We start from the raw sequence: 13,868 nt of genomic DNA, 5'->3' as shown, positions 1-13,868 counted from the left end.
CTTGCAACAGGAAGTCACCAGAAGCTGGGAAAGTGGTTTCCCTCCTGGTCCCAGCATTAGACCTCATCCTCCCGGGCTTGGCCATCCCAGAGATTTACCGGCCACCCTGCTCTTCACCTCGGGTGCTGAAACTGCCATGTAGGAAGTGGGGCCGTGGCCGTGGCCTTGGCCTTGGCCTTGGCCTTGGCCGCCCTCTCCATTCACAGTCCCTGCCCTCGTCCTGGAGGAGGGGGTTTAACACAAACAGGACGTTTGCTTGGGGGCAGTGATTTTTTTCTTTAGTTTATTTTTCGGTCAACTGCTCTGGACTTTCAAAGTCCACTTGTGTTGTCCTAACAAGGGGAACATGGCGAGTCTCACTTCAGCCTCCCTTTGCCTTAGCTCCTGGGCCTGCATGGGAGCAAAATACAGCCACATCTCAGTGTTGGCCCAACTGATGGCGTGTCGTTGGTCTGTTCCAGCATTCGGGGATAAATAGCTCGGATGCGGAGGTGCTGACCCTGTTCAATGTGACAGAGGCCCAGAGCGGGGAGTATGTGTGTAAGGTTTCCAATTATATTGGTGAAGCTAACCAGTCTGCGTGGCTCACAGTCACCAGACCTGTGGCAAAAGGTAACGGGGAGCTGGAGGGACCCCTGTGCTGGGAGTTCGATTGAGGCCCCGAGCTGCTGGGGCAGGTGGGGAGGCCAGCGCCCCACTCCCCCTGTTACCCTGCTGTGTTTCTAGTGCCCGGAGCCATGGAAAAATACCCGGCCTTGGGAGGCTGGTTTGGTTTGGTTCTGTGTTGGTGTCGCCCCCTCTGTGCCTTGTGTGTGTTCCTTGGCTGTGTGTGGGGTGCGTCCCGGCTGGTCATGCAGACGGAGGGTCTGAGTGATGGAGAGAAGAGTGGACCAGCGTCCGCGGGCGTGTGTGCGTGTGTGGCTGCCGCCCTCTCCATCCCTCCTGTGTGCGCCCTCTGGAAACCAAACAGCCCCCCACGCTCCGGGCCCCATTTCTCCATGCGCTCGCCGCCGCATGCCGGGCCGGGCCGGGGCTGCCAGCATCTGGTGACGGGTGTAACCAGCCATTCGTGTCGTCTCAGGTCTGCCGAGCTCCTCCTCAGGGTCCCACTCTCTTCTTCTAACAGGTCTCGCGCTGCCTGGTGGTTTTTGTTTGTTCCTTGTTGCAAAGGAGACGCTGGGGAGCATTTCTTCCTCTGGTTTTTTTTGTTTTTGTTTTTGTTTTTGTTTTTTCCTTTTCCTCTTCCTCCCTCCCTCCCTCCCTCTGCGCCTCTGAGAGGTCTCAGGTCCCGGGCTTGTCCATGTTGCTTCCGTTGTCTCTTCTAGACGGCCGGAGTTAATACCACCGACAAAGAGATGGAGGTGCTGCACTTAAGGAATGTCTCCTTTGAGGACGCGGGGGAGTATACATGCTTGGCGGGTAACTCTATCGGACTCTCCCATCACTCTGCATGGTTGACCGTTCTGGAAGGTATACACTGTACTTCTCCTCTCGATGTCCTGCCCTCGCCATGGGCACGGGTGGAGCATGCATCGCGGGGCTGGGGGAGACACAGAGCCGGGCTCCGAGGGCCAGCAGGTGGCTCCAGCAATTTGTCCGGCTCTGCAGGTCGAATCCTCTCGGTTCACACAGGTGCTTTCCTCGTGATGCAGGAACGCGGAGGTGTCCCGCCTGTGTGCCTGCCTCTGGCTCTCCCCTGGGCCAGTGTGATGCATGCGTGGGACCTGGATTTAACCTGCAGCTGGGCTCTCCTCCAGGGCAGGCTCCTTCCCTCCTTGGGTCCGGCGGCCTTCCTTAGCTTGTCTGATCCTTTATCGCCAGCACCCCCCAAAAGTCTCAGAAAGGCCCGCTCCCCCTGTAACTGAACGTAGGCACCCTGGAACGAGGGGCTTGCTCTTGGCAAGGATCATGCTCTGCTAACTCCCATGCTGCCACCTCACAGTGAGCGAGGCTCCACCCAGACCCAGACAGTGGACTGGAGCTGCATCGAGCGAGTCCTTTCCCAGGCACACAGGGGGCCTGATGGTGCCCATTTATCCTCCTTGGCTCCGACGTCTCCTCTCTCCAGAGGGGAGGTGTGTGCACCGGTCCGGGAAGGCAGGAGCCTGCAGCCTGCTCGGGGTGGTGGGCTGGTGCCTCTGCAGGGCCTGCACGTGGGCTGTGCGCTGTGCTGCTCTGGTTCCTGCAGACTCTGTCCTCTTGTCTCCTCTCTCCCTCTCTCCTCCTCTGATAACACCCCCGCTGGAGGGAGAGAAGCGTTCTGTTTTTCTCCTCGTCGCTGTCTTTGTCCTGTGTGTGCTCCCACTTGGTTGTCTGTGTTTCTCGACGCTGGGGAAAGAGAAAAACAGAACCGCTTCTCCTTGTTATCAGCACTGCTGTCCCCTTGTCAGGCCTCGGGAGGTTCCCTTTGGGCTCCTTTGGGGTCATGCCTGGGGCCTCCCGGGGGAGGTCCTCGGGGTGCTGGCCCCTGTGGCTGGCGGGGGTCTTTAAAAGGGGAGGAGTGGGTGGAGAGCTGTGGGGGGAGAGGGACCCTCCCCTCGTGGGGAATGTGTGTTCTGTGAAGTGGTGCTGGTTGGAACCCTCCCAGCCTCCGCGTGGGGGCTTAAACTGCACGGGCTTCTGTGGGGATGGGAAGGGCGAGATTCTAAACGGAGAAGAGAATAAAACAACCCCCCTCCATGTCCTTCTTCAGCTTTAGGAGTTAGACCTGTGAGTAGAAGTCTTAAGAGAAGTTTACATTTTCCATCTTTAGCAGTCCAGACGTATTTGGAAATTAAGTTAGTTTTACCTGTGGTTTGGCGGGGCGTGGATATTTACACGTCTGACCTGACACAGGGGACGTTAGGTGAAGGTGAGAGACGAAGTCAGGATACACACTGGTTTTCTTCTTTCCTTCCCTCCCCTTCATTGTCCCCATGCTGTGAGTGCCACTAGATGCCAGGCGCTGTGGCCTACACACATGGATAAGGTGCCATCTGAGCCCTCAAGGTACTTGTGGGCTGTCAGTGATGAAAGATCGATGGACAGTTCAGCTGTCCCCTGTGATGGGGGACACAGTGCTCAGGCGCTGCAGAGAAGGGCCAAGTTTTCATGGGGACACTCTGGAAGGCATCTAGCACAAGTGAGTTCTCAGCCATCTCTTGCAGGGCACCAGGTACCCTTCCAGCCCAGCCGTCTCGCTGAGCAAGGAGGGCTCCTGAGTTCATGAGGATGGGCTTCGGGTAGCAAGATACAGTCCATCCCTCTTGGGATACGAGTCAGGATCAGGAAGCCTCAGCGATCACAGAACGTCTGATGTGTGCTCAGTGGCAGAACCCCAATCCTAGCTGGGACCTGGCTTGGTTCTTCTCTGCCCTGAAGATTCCCAGAGGAAAGGAGATGGGTGTTGAGTTTCTTATGGAGCTGGGACCCTAGTGGACGGGCCCCGCCCCGAGCCCGCTAACACCCTGTTCGCACTGACCCAGCCCTGGAAGAGAGACCGGCGGTGATGACCTCGCCCCTGTACCTGGAGATCATCATCTATTGCACGGGGGCCTTCCTCATCTCCTGCATGGTGGGGTCTGTCATCATCTATAAGATGAAGAGTGGCACCAAGAAGAGTGACTTCCACAGCCAGATGGCTGTGCACAAGCTGGCCAAGAGCATCCCTCTGCGCAGACAGGTAACAGAAAGTAGATGGGGGGTTTGCACACTCTGTCTCATGCTGTGCGCCATCCCCGTGCCTCGGGGCCTTCCCCGGGACCCTCTAATGCCCTGTCCTCGCCACGGTGCCCAGCCAACTGCTTCGGGCTTTGGCTTCTGGGCCAGGGCAGGGGAATGTCCTGTCCCAAGTGCTCCAAGTCAGGCTCCAAGCTGTTCTGGTCCGTGAGCCCATCTTACCCCAGCCACGGTGACCTGCTCACCCGGCATGTGGATTGGAAGACAGTTCTAGCTGGGCTGAGTGCACAGCTGGTACTGCGAGTTTGAACTGCCCCCCAGGGCCCATTAGAGGTGCAAAGGTGGGGAGTCCCCTGGCGGTCCAGTGGTTAGGACTCCACGCTTTCACTGCCAAGGGCTCGGGTTCGATCCCGGGTCGGGCAACTAAGATCCCACAAGCCACGAGGCGTGGCCAAAAAAATTAAAAAGTGAGGAGAATAGAGGTGCAAAGGTACAGAGTGGGGGAGAGGACCTGAGTTGGGTCCCAAGATGCCCTCCCTCTCCTGTGCACCCCTCATCCCAGAAATGGAACGGAGGGTGAAGGTGTGTGAAAGGAGGCCACCTTCGCTAAGAGCTGGGCTAATTCTGGAAGGAGCTTTGGGAGTCAGGAATCCCTAATCCGGGGCAGGGTTTTCACAAAGAATGGGGACAAGAATAGAGTTGCTACTGCAGTGGTAAGATACACAATGTCAGTCTGGAACGCTCATGTGAAAGGTGAGTAAATCAAAGCCCAGAAAGGCTAGTGGGGAAAAGAAGTCAGTTTTAGAACCTAGGTCTTCCGACCCCCCGTGGCCTTTCTGCCACTCTGTGCTGGGGAAGGAGCATCAGATGACAGGTACATACCTCTGCCGTTGGCGAAAAGCCCTAACTGGGGATGAGAGGAATCCCCGTCCCCGCTGGAAGGGTGACCCCACGCTTCCCCGTAGGTGTCGGCCGACTCCAGTGCATCCATGAACTCTGGGGTCCTGCTGGTCCGGCCCTCGCGTCTCTCCTCCAGCGGGACCCCCATGCTGGCTGGGGTCTCTGAATACGAGCTTCCCGAAGACCCTCGCTGGGAGCTGCCTCGGGACAGGTAACCCTCTCCACTTTCTGGGGAACCCCCGCTTGTTATTCTAACGCTGGCAGTGGTGTGTGCTCCGACCTTCGAGGGAGCGACGGTCGTCGCATCAGACCTGACCTGACACAGGGGACGTTAGGTGAAGCTGAGAGACGAAGTCAGGATACACACTGGTTTTCTTCTTTCCTTCCCTCCCCTTCATTGTCCCCATGCTGTGAGTGCCACTAGATGCCAGGCGCTGTGGCCTACACACATGGATAAGGTGCCATCTGAGCCCTCAAGGTACTTGTGGGCTGTCAGTGATGAAAGATCGATGGACAGTTCAGCTGTCCCCTGTGATAGGGGGAGGTGCATCAGAAAGGGTGATTTCTACCTTCTGCTCTCGGCTGGGGGAGCTACGTGGAGGCGGGGAGGAATGGGGTGTCCTGTCAGGTTTGAACTTTACCGCCCCCGGCTTATACCACCACCCTTTGTTTCCCCGAAAGACTGGTTTTAGGCAAACCCCTGGGAGAGGGCTGCTTTGGGCAGGTGGTGTTGGCGGAGGCCATTGGGCTGGACAAGGACAAACCCAACCGGGTGACCAAAGTGGCTGTGAAGATGCTGAAGTGTAAGTGATGCTCGTGTCCCTGCAAAAACAATCCCTTCCCTTTCCAAGCAAACTGTGGGCCTCGGGCCATTGCCCACACCCGCTACGTGGCCTGCTTAGGGATGTCCGGGAGTGGGAGGCATTCTGCACCCCAAGATCACTACGATCTCACTTTGTTCCTTGGCATCCACCTGGGTTGTCATCAGGTATTGCCAACTGATTTTCCTGACGTAGCCTCTGCCCTACTCATTACCGCTCATGGCAACACCGGCTCTCGTAAGAGGGATGGGAGGATACATTTGGATGTGAAAAAGGGAGGAGAGAAGCAAGTCCCAGAGAAAAGGGACCCCTGGGTGCTCACTTCATCCCCCTCCCTTAGTTTTTCTCCTGTCGGCCTCCCTTCCAAAGCAAACGAGTCTCAATTCCCTTCTCTGGCTTGTCCACAAAGCGGATGCAACCGAGAAAGACCTGTCGGACCTGATCTCCGAAATGGAGATGATGAAGATGATTGGGAAACACAAGAACATCATCAACCTGCTGGGGGCCTGCACGCAGGACGGTAGGCGCTGAGCCCGCAGGCTTCCCACCCGTGTCAGGAGGGGCTCAGGAGGGAACCCCGGGCTTCCTGCTGCCTGTCAGTCAGGGAGCAGATAACTAGCTGGGGTGTCAGCGACCCGGCATCTCTCAGCCACGCTTCGGGAAGTGGGTTGGGAGGAGAGTTTGGTTTAGCAGTAGTTGGAATGTGATTCTCAGGGTCTGGGCTGGTGCCCATTGGGGTTCATACAGGTACCAGGATTCACACACACTGTGTGGACAGGAACAGCTGAGTTACTGTGGTCTAGGTTAGGGCTCTTGCCCCCAGCTTTGCTTGGGAACTTCCTGGACTGTGCAGGGAAGAATGATTTTGCTGGGTTTTTTTGGGGAGTTGGAATGAATTTGCGGGGTTCCCTAAAAGGGGAGGTTAGGCTTGGGGAACAGGCTCACAGTTCCCCCAGTGCCGTTGGGGGCGGAGTTCCTGGGGTGAAACTAGGCCCGTGTGCCTGTGCGGCGGCCCTGACGGCCTCTCGGTCCTCGTGTCCCCAAGGCCCCCTGTATGTCATCGTGGAGTACGCCTCCAAGGGCAACCTCCGAGAGTACCTGCAGGCCCGGAGGCCGCCGGGGCTGGAATACTGCTACAATCCCAGCCGTCATCCCGAGGAACAGCTGTCCTCCAAGGACCTGGTATCCTGCGCCTATCAGGTGGCCCGAGGCATGGAGTATCTCGCCTCCAAGAAGGTGTGGTTCCTGAAGGCTCCCCTGGCTGGGGTGGGGGATGTGTGGGCCGCTCTTAGGGGACGTCAGAGTCAGGAGAGCCAGTGCGGCCTTGTGGCCTTGGGGTCAGGGTGGATTAGGTTCCAGTCCCTGCACTGGCACTCTCTATGCAGCCTCAGGCAGCCGCCTCCTTACTCTTCCTCAAACGTGAAGTCAGAATAATACCGCCTGCGTTGTAGAACGGCTACGGGGGAAAATGAGGTCCTGTGGGAGACTTAAGTACAGCTTTTGGTGCTCGGTAAATGCTGCTTTGTTTGAACCCAGTCTGGTGTGGATGTGCTTCGCCCAGGGAGATGGGGCGTGAGAGCTCGTACACACTGGACAGAAGCGAAAGGTTCCGCTTGCTGGGTGCAAATCCAAAGCTAAGAGCTGGGAGAGGCAGGAAAAGGGGTCGATATGGAGGGTTTGCTGGCGTGATCGAGGGGCCCAGAGCTGGGGGTGTTTGGACGGCTGGCTCTGATGTGCGGGCGAGGGCCATCGTAGCGGGCAGCTGGACCGTTCGGGGAGGTCGAGTGGTGAGGTGGGCGAAGGCCTGCGAGGGGAGCGGGCCCACAGACGGCTGCAGACCCTCCCCTGCGCCCCGCCCTCCTCACTCCTATCCGTCTTCCCTTCCTGGCTCCGCAGTGCATACACCGAGACCTGGCCGCCAGGAACGTGCTGGTGACGGAGGACAACGTGATGAAGATCGCAGACTTTGGCCTAGCTCGTGACATCCACCACATCGACTACTATAAAAAGACGACCAACGTAAGTGCTGGCGCCGCCCTCGGTGCCCGTCCTCTGCCCGGGGCTCCGCTCCACTGTGGTGGGGTGAGCCAAGTCCAGCCCTGCATGTGCCCCCGCCTGCCCCGGGCCACCGCCAGTGTCCCCGTGCTGCTTGCAGGGCCGACTGCCTGTTAAGTGGATGGCACCCGAGGCCTTGTTTGACCGGATCTACACCCACCAGAGCGACGTGTGAGTCTGAGATAAGCAGTTGCCAGGGATGCTGGGAGAGAGTTTCCTGGGCGGTAGAGTCTGGCATTCCATCTCTGAGAGAAAAAAACATTGTATGTGCCCCTTCACTCTGTTCCCGGAGGTCACGGTTCCCTGGAGTCCCCTGGGGTTAGGGACTTGGGTTGCGGGCCGGGGCCGGGTTCAGGGTGCGTGCCTGCCGTGCTGGGGAGGGAGAGCGGCAAGGACTGCAGGGTGGCCTAGCTCTGTGCCCGGAACGCTCCTCCACAGGTGGTCTTTTGGGGTGCTTCTGTGGGAAATCTTCACTCTGGGCGGCTCCCCGTACCCTGGCGTCCCTGTGGAGGAGCTTTTCAAGCTGCTGAAGGAGGGTCATCGTATGGACAAGCCCAGTAACTGCACCAATGAGCTGTAAGCCGGAGAAGATGCCTGGGGTCCAGGCCTGGACCCTGGGGGAGAGATGGGCTGGGCAGGCAGAGGGAAGAAGGGGTGCTTAGTCAGACAGACACCACAGCCCTCCCCGGTCACTCCTCCCGTGGTCCCTCCGCCCTGAGCCTTGTTATCAGCTCTGGTCCTCCCTCCCCCGCCCTCACCGGCCTGCCTCAGGTACATGATGATGCGAGACTGCTGGCACGCGGTACCCTCTCAAAGACCTACCTTCAAGCAGCTGGTGGAAGACCTGGACCGCATAGTGGCCTTGACCTCCAACCAGGTGAGGCTGCCCTGCCCAGACCTTCAGGCCCCGCCGGCCGGGTTCTCTCTGAGTTCCTCCTGCCGCTGCCGGGAGGAGAGTGCGGGTCCAGCGTCCTTCTGTCCCCTCCCACAGGAGTACCTGGACCTATCAATGCCCCTGGACCAGTACTCCCCCAGCTTCCCCGACACCCGCAGCTCTACCTGCTCCTCTGGGGAGGATTCCGTCTTCTCTCACGAGCCCTTGCCCGAGGAGCCCTGTCTGCCCCGACACCCGGCCCAGCTGGCCAATGGCGGACTCAAACGGCGCTGACTAGCACCCCGCACCCCTCCCCGGACTCCATCCTCAGCTACGGCCCCAGCCCCGCTCCCGCTGGACTCACCGCCTCCTTTCTGCCCTTCCTGCTGGCAGGAGCCAGCTGTCGCCCCCGAGCTCCCCTCTCCTCTTCCTCTCAGCCTGCCGCTGACACAGACGAGCAGGGAGGCGGGGACTTGTTGATGGCCACTTGGTTCCGTCCCAAATGTTGGACCGGGACCCCTCCCAGCCGCCTGGCACTGCCTGGAGGGTCAGGCAGTGGGGGCACGGGCAGCACACGAGGGAGAGCCGACCGAGCTTTTCTGTGTTGGTTTTGTCTGCTCCGTGCAGCCTGTGTTCCCGTGGCAGGTGCCCGGTCCTCGGGCTACAGCAGGAGTGAGGGGGGGTGGTCAGCACTCGGGCCTCCGTGGAAGGCGACCTCTGCTCCAGATGGATGGTGCCAGTGGCTTATTAATTCCGATACTAATTTGCTTTGCTGACCAAATACCTGGTACCGGAGGATGGGGACGCAAAGGCTGGGAGCAGTGTCGTGGCCCTGGGGCCCAGCCCCAAAGCAGGGGCTTTGTACATAGCTATGAAGAAAACACAAAGTGTATAAATCTGAGTATATATTTACATGTCTTTTTAAAAGGGTCGTTACCAGAGATTTACCCATTGGGTAAGATGCTCCTGGTGGCTGGGAGGCATCAGTTGCTATATGTTAAAAACAAAGAAAAAAGAAAAAAAAAAGGAAAATGTTTTTAAAAAGGTCATATATTTTTTGCTACTTTTGCTGTTTTATTTTTTTAAATTATGTTCTAAACCTATTTTCAGTTTAGGTCCCTCAATAAAAATTGCTGCTGCTTCATTTTTATACGGGCTGTGTGACACGGGAGAGAATGTCAGCTGCAGAGGAGCAAGGTTGACGGGCTCTGGGGCTGTCTGTCCAGAGGGCACTACGTGCTCTCTGTGGTTCCCCACTCCCAACCGGCTCTTGCCCTCAGGTCCTGCACTGAGGCCTCCGGACAAGCCTCCTAGCTCTGCGATGCTTTGGGAAAGACAGGGAAAGAAGACGGCTGCATGATGGGCAGGGAGCAGAGAAGCTGGGCCTGGGGCCAGGCCCTGCGGCCCTCGCCACCACGGACCGTTTCCTCGGGGGAGAGGGTGAGGCCAGGTGGGGTCTGAGGGTCAGACAGGGAGCTGGGGGCTGACCTCAGAAGAGCCAGCGAGTAGGCTAAGCGTGATTCGACGAGGGCCTGCAGGCACTCAGGCCCAGATGCGCGGCTGCCCCTCTGTGTGTGGGTGTGGCTTTGCCCGTGCTTCTGTGTGAAGGAGGACTTGTCCCCTAAGACGAGCTTTACCTTCAGGCCCCCTTGCTTCATGTTTCTTGCCTCCCAGGCTATTCTGTGTCCATGATTCCCCCTCCCCCCTACCCATCCACGCTTCCTGAATTCGTGTGATCAGATTGCGTGTGTTGGGACTATCACACATCTTGGCTTCCTATGGTTCTTCCTATACAAACTCCACCCCAGCCCTCAGGAAAGGGAGAACATTGTCTGAATGTTTGTGCTTTGGCTGCTTGGAAATTTTCTTCCTCCACCACCTGCTGGTTAGTACTGCCCTCACCAAGTAGGTCCTGGCTCCTTGGAACCTCAGTGCTCAGCCTACTGGTACTCGGCTTCTACCCCCAAATCTTGCCCTTTGCTGGATTCCTTCTGAGTGCAAAAGGAAGTCCAGTACGCTTTCATTCCTGTCGGGAGAATGGGCTTGCTCCTGAATTTTCCTTTCTGAGCTATTTCTCGGCAGCTGTGGGGCTCGCCACTGTTGTAAAGTTCTCTCTTCTCCTGGGCCTCCTCTGTGAATGAATATGCAACTGTCAACATATCGTGATTTGTGTTTATGTTTAAAGAAGGCATACGGTTGGCAGAGCCAGGAAATGAATTTTAGCACTTAAAACCATTCGCCTGACACCTTCTAGTGGGGCCTTTCCTTGTAAACCCGTGATGATTTCTGCCCACGGCTGTGTGGACGGATGGGCGATCTTTTACAAAGGGCTTTCTGTACCTTCGGGAGAGGTGCTGGGAGATAGAAGGCACTGTTATTGTAACAGTGATGTCCTCGCTGTTACTACTGAAATCCCCCGTGAATTTCCCGAGAGACTGAGCTGACTGGCAAATAAAAGATAGTGAAATTGACCTGAGAGAAAATGAAATGGCCATTTTACTCAGTTGACCAGATTGGGTCTCCCGAGGAAAGGAATCCAGCTTATCTAATGAAGATGTCGTGCTGTCAAGGCACTGAGTGTCTGGTTTCCTGAGGGTTAAAAGATTAGGGTCTGGGATCACCACAGCATCGATCGATACTGCCTTCCCGCCCTTTCTAATTGCCACAAGCTGGGGAGCATCCTTCCCCGGGCACCGCTACTGTACCGTATTGATCTCAGGTAAGTAAGATCAAACCTCAGCTGGAAAGAATCTGTCTCAATGACAACAGAGTCGCTGTGTTGATCAGCCGCCAGTGGGGGGAGCCAGCAAGCCAGAATCAAAGATTAAGTAACGTGCCAGTCGGCTTTCACGTTCCGTTAGTCTGACCTTACCTACAGCTGTGCGCTGGTGGTGACCGGGAAATCTTTAGTCTAGGTTTTAACGTTATAGAGCATTTATTCGATATCACCAGTGTGACCTGTAATGATCGAAATACAGGATTAGACATGGCACAGTGCAGGTCCACACATGTCAGATGCCACCAACACTTTTCTTTTGGAGCAGAATTCTCAGTGTGTGAGACAAGGGCCAAGTCTGACATCACCACTGGGGTTGGGCTTTAGAAAATGCCTGAAGTTATGCTCAGATTATCAGCAGCCGGTACAGCCACAGTATCTGCATGTGTGGGGAAGAGTAGCGAGCGGGGGAAGGAGACAGGCTTCCATTCCCTCAGCTGCTGAGAGCCAGATCGGCAGGAACCCTGGTGTTCAGAAACACTCGGTTGGGGCAGGTTCTCTCTAGGTTGGCACTTAACAGTATTTATGGCCATTTACACGGTACTGCCTCCCAGATGCCTGTGTCAGTACATGGAACTGATACAGTTGCTGCATGCACCAGTTAGAGGTTTAAGTGTCTCTCGTTCCTCCAGGAGGCCTAGGGTCTGTTAAGTATGGTGTCTTGAGCTGATCGTGTACATCTCTTCCCAACTCTGCATTGTTCGGTGACCTCCTGTTGGTAGCTTGAAAATCAACCTTGTGGGAGTACTTACATCACCGTAATCTGCGAAGGCTACAAATCAGGGCTCCCCCTGCAACCACGGCCCCTGCCAGAGTTGGGTGTTAATCATTTACCAGAACACCGCTAGCTTGGTTTCAGCAGGGGGCTGCATCTAACGATCATGGGACCCACCAGCCAAGTGCTCTCGATGATGAAACAAAGCAACAACCTTGACCTCTCTGAGGACTCTCAGAAGAAGGGGAGGAGAGGTGTGTCAAGTGTCTTAGATGCCTATTTATGAAGCAAAAATGGGTGAAGTCCAACTGAGGTCCAAACCCCTTGAGCTAACCAGTCCCACTCTGCTCATGGGGAAAGCCAGGAAGAGTTGTAGAGCAGCCCAGCAGCACCCTTGAGGCATCCAGCTGAAACAGGGTGGAGCAAGTGCACTAGCTCATCCCTTTCTCACGTGTAACACCTGAAATGTGAACTAATTAAACAACCATCACTTGAAAAATGGGAAAATTTATTGTGAATCACCTCGCGAAGCCAATGCTGAGATGCCCGGAAGGCCGCACGGTCGGGATTCGTCATAGTCGAGGCACTGGCGTTCCTCGGCAGGACATGGTGAGGCGGAGAGGAGGTTTAGGAAGTGTTTTAAAGTTCCTTGCTGCGAAATGCTGATGACATTCCTCATTTAGATGATCCCAGGTGGGGAGATTTGAGTTTTCCTTGGTTCCATTGACTCCCATCTAACTGCTTTCAATTTCACAGCAAGTAAAGGAATCCAATTTCATCACCCACAGCTGAAATACCTCTCCCCTTCTAAGCACTCCCCAAGGGAAGAAGGCTGGTGGTCAGCTGCAGGGCAACCTATTTATTATGTTAAGTTTTTTCAGTATGGACAACACTGAAGACACCCAACGTAAATATCTGAACATGATACTTGTTACTGGGTAGCGTAGGGATGATATCAGACTCTAACAACCCCTGTGACTAACAGATAGTCTTGTTTGTGAAAGACAAACAGACCAGAAAGACACGCACCCAGCACAAACAAATGGTTAAGTCTTAAACCCTTAATTATGTTTCCTAGCAAATGGAGGCTAATGGAAGCCATATGTGCTGGAAGAGTGGCAGCCTCCCAGATCCCTGCAGCCTCTGCAGGCCCGAGAGGGGCTGTCTCAGAACAGCCAAGCCGCGGCCAAGTCTTTCTGATTGCCAGTCTGTTGAACTCCCCATTTGCTTCTCCAAGAAGCTTTTTCTTCTTTATATCCAGGAAGACTTAACTGGGGAGTTATATCCATTCTGTCTCAGAAGGTACTTTGTTTCCAGGGCACTGTTCCTACTGATGGGTCAGTCTGAAAGAGTTGGTCAGGCACTCTCACCATCACTGGCTTCGGAGGTACCCAAGTTCTTACCCGGGTTACCAAGCCAGAGGAGACAAGAGGTATCTAAGGCACCAAGCTGATTCCATTATGCAAAAAATGTCCTCCCTTAAAGGACACGAAGCTGTTGGAAAACAACATGGCGGGTGGGCCTTACACAAGGTCCAGTGGAATGACCTAATGCTACAGGGGAAATGGACTTTGCAATTATAGTTTTCCAAATGGTCTGAACTTGGTCTTGCTGCTGACATCATCTGAATGGTTACAAGGCCTCAAAAGACTGCCCCAAGGACTAAATGTCTGATCTTATATCTGAAACCAGACATAGGTAGTCTTGGCTGGGCTGTCCTTTACGGATGCCATTGCTGAGGGCAGGAAGCCAGAGAGAGGGCGCTCCATCCTCCATGAGTCCTTATGCTCCATTCGAATTAGCCTTGCTGTTCTGGGTTATCTTGTGATTCTGACTGGAGTGTCGGGGTACAAAACATAAGGATTTTAGGGACTGGTCACAGTGAGAAAGAAGACATGCAAACAAGGCCTAAACATCTGGGAGTTCATTGGTTCTCTCCTTGGTTCTCAGGAGTCAGCAAAGCCACTCCATAACTCAACTCTCCCGTGACCCCCTGCTGTTCAGGGCAGCAGGCTTTCTGCTCTCGCCCCCAAATGGGAAAAGTGGATAGTTAAGTAATTTCTTATTTAC

At 55.6% G+C, this 13,868-nt stretch overlaps 1 protein-coding gene across 3 annotated transcripts in view; it reads left to right on the top strand.

Annotated features, from left to right (window-relative positions):
* Positions 1-9,685, top strand: part of FGFR1 (fibroblast growth factor receptor 1) — a 48,421-nt gene extending 38,736 nt beyond the window's left edge. For 2 of the 3 annotated variants that reach the window (XM_022571250.2, XM_022571249.2), the window contains exons 6-16: positions 1,326-1,470; positions 3,465-3,661; positions 4,623-4,768; positions 5,239-5,360; positions 5,788-5,898; positions 6,424-6,614; positions 7,275-7,397; positions 7,534-7,604; positions 7,872-8,009; positions 8,205-8,310; positions 8,425-9,684. In XM_022571250.2, coding sequence (XP_022426958.1) covers positions 1,326-1,470; positions 3,465-3,661; positions 4,623-4,768; positions 5,239-5,360; positions 5,788-5,898; positions 6,424-6,614; positions 7,275-7,397; positions 7,534-7,604; positions 7,872-8,009; positions 8,205-8,310; positions 8,425-8,601 — 1,527 coding nt within the window. In that variant the 3' untranslated portion in view covers positions 8,602-9,684. Of the gene's footprint in view, positions 1-1,325; positions 1,471-3,464; positions 3,662-4,622; positions 4,769-5,238; positions 5,361-5,787; positions 5,899-6,423; positions 6,615-7,274; positions 7,398-7,533; positions 7,605-7,871; positions 8,010-8,204; positions 8,311-8,424 lie in introns of all 3 variants that reach the window. The other variant, XM_022571242.2, reaches the window with a different exon arrangement.
* The last annotated feature ends 4,183 nt before the right edge of the window (positions 9,686-13,868 follow it).

This window comes from Delphinapterus leucas, chromosome 21 (genome assembly GCF_059928025.1).
Source record: "Delphinapterus leucas isolate spDelLeu-1000000601 "Yukka" chromosome 21, BTC_Dleu_Yukka2, whole genome shotgun sequence".
NCBI classification, from domain to species: Eukaryota; Metazoa; Chordata; class Mammalia; order Artiodactyla; family Monodontidae; genus Delphinapterus; species Delphinapterus leucas.
This window is presented reverse-complemented; position numbering and strand designations above follow the sequence as displayed.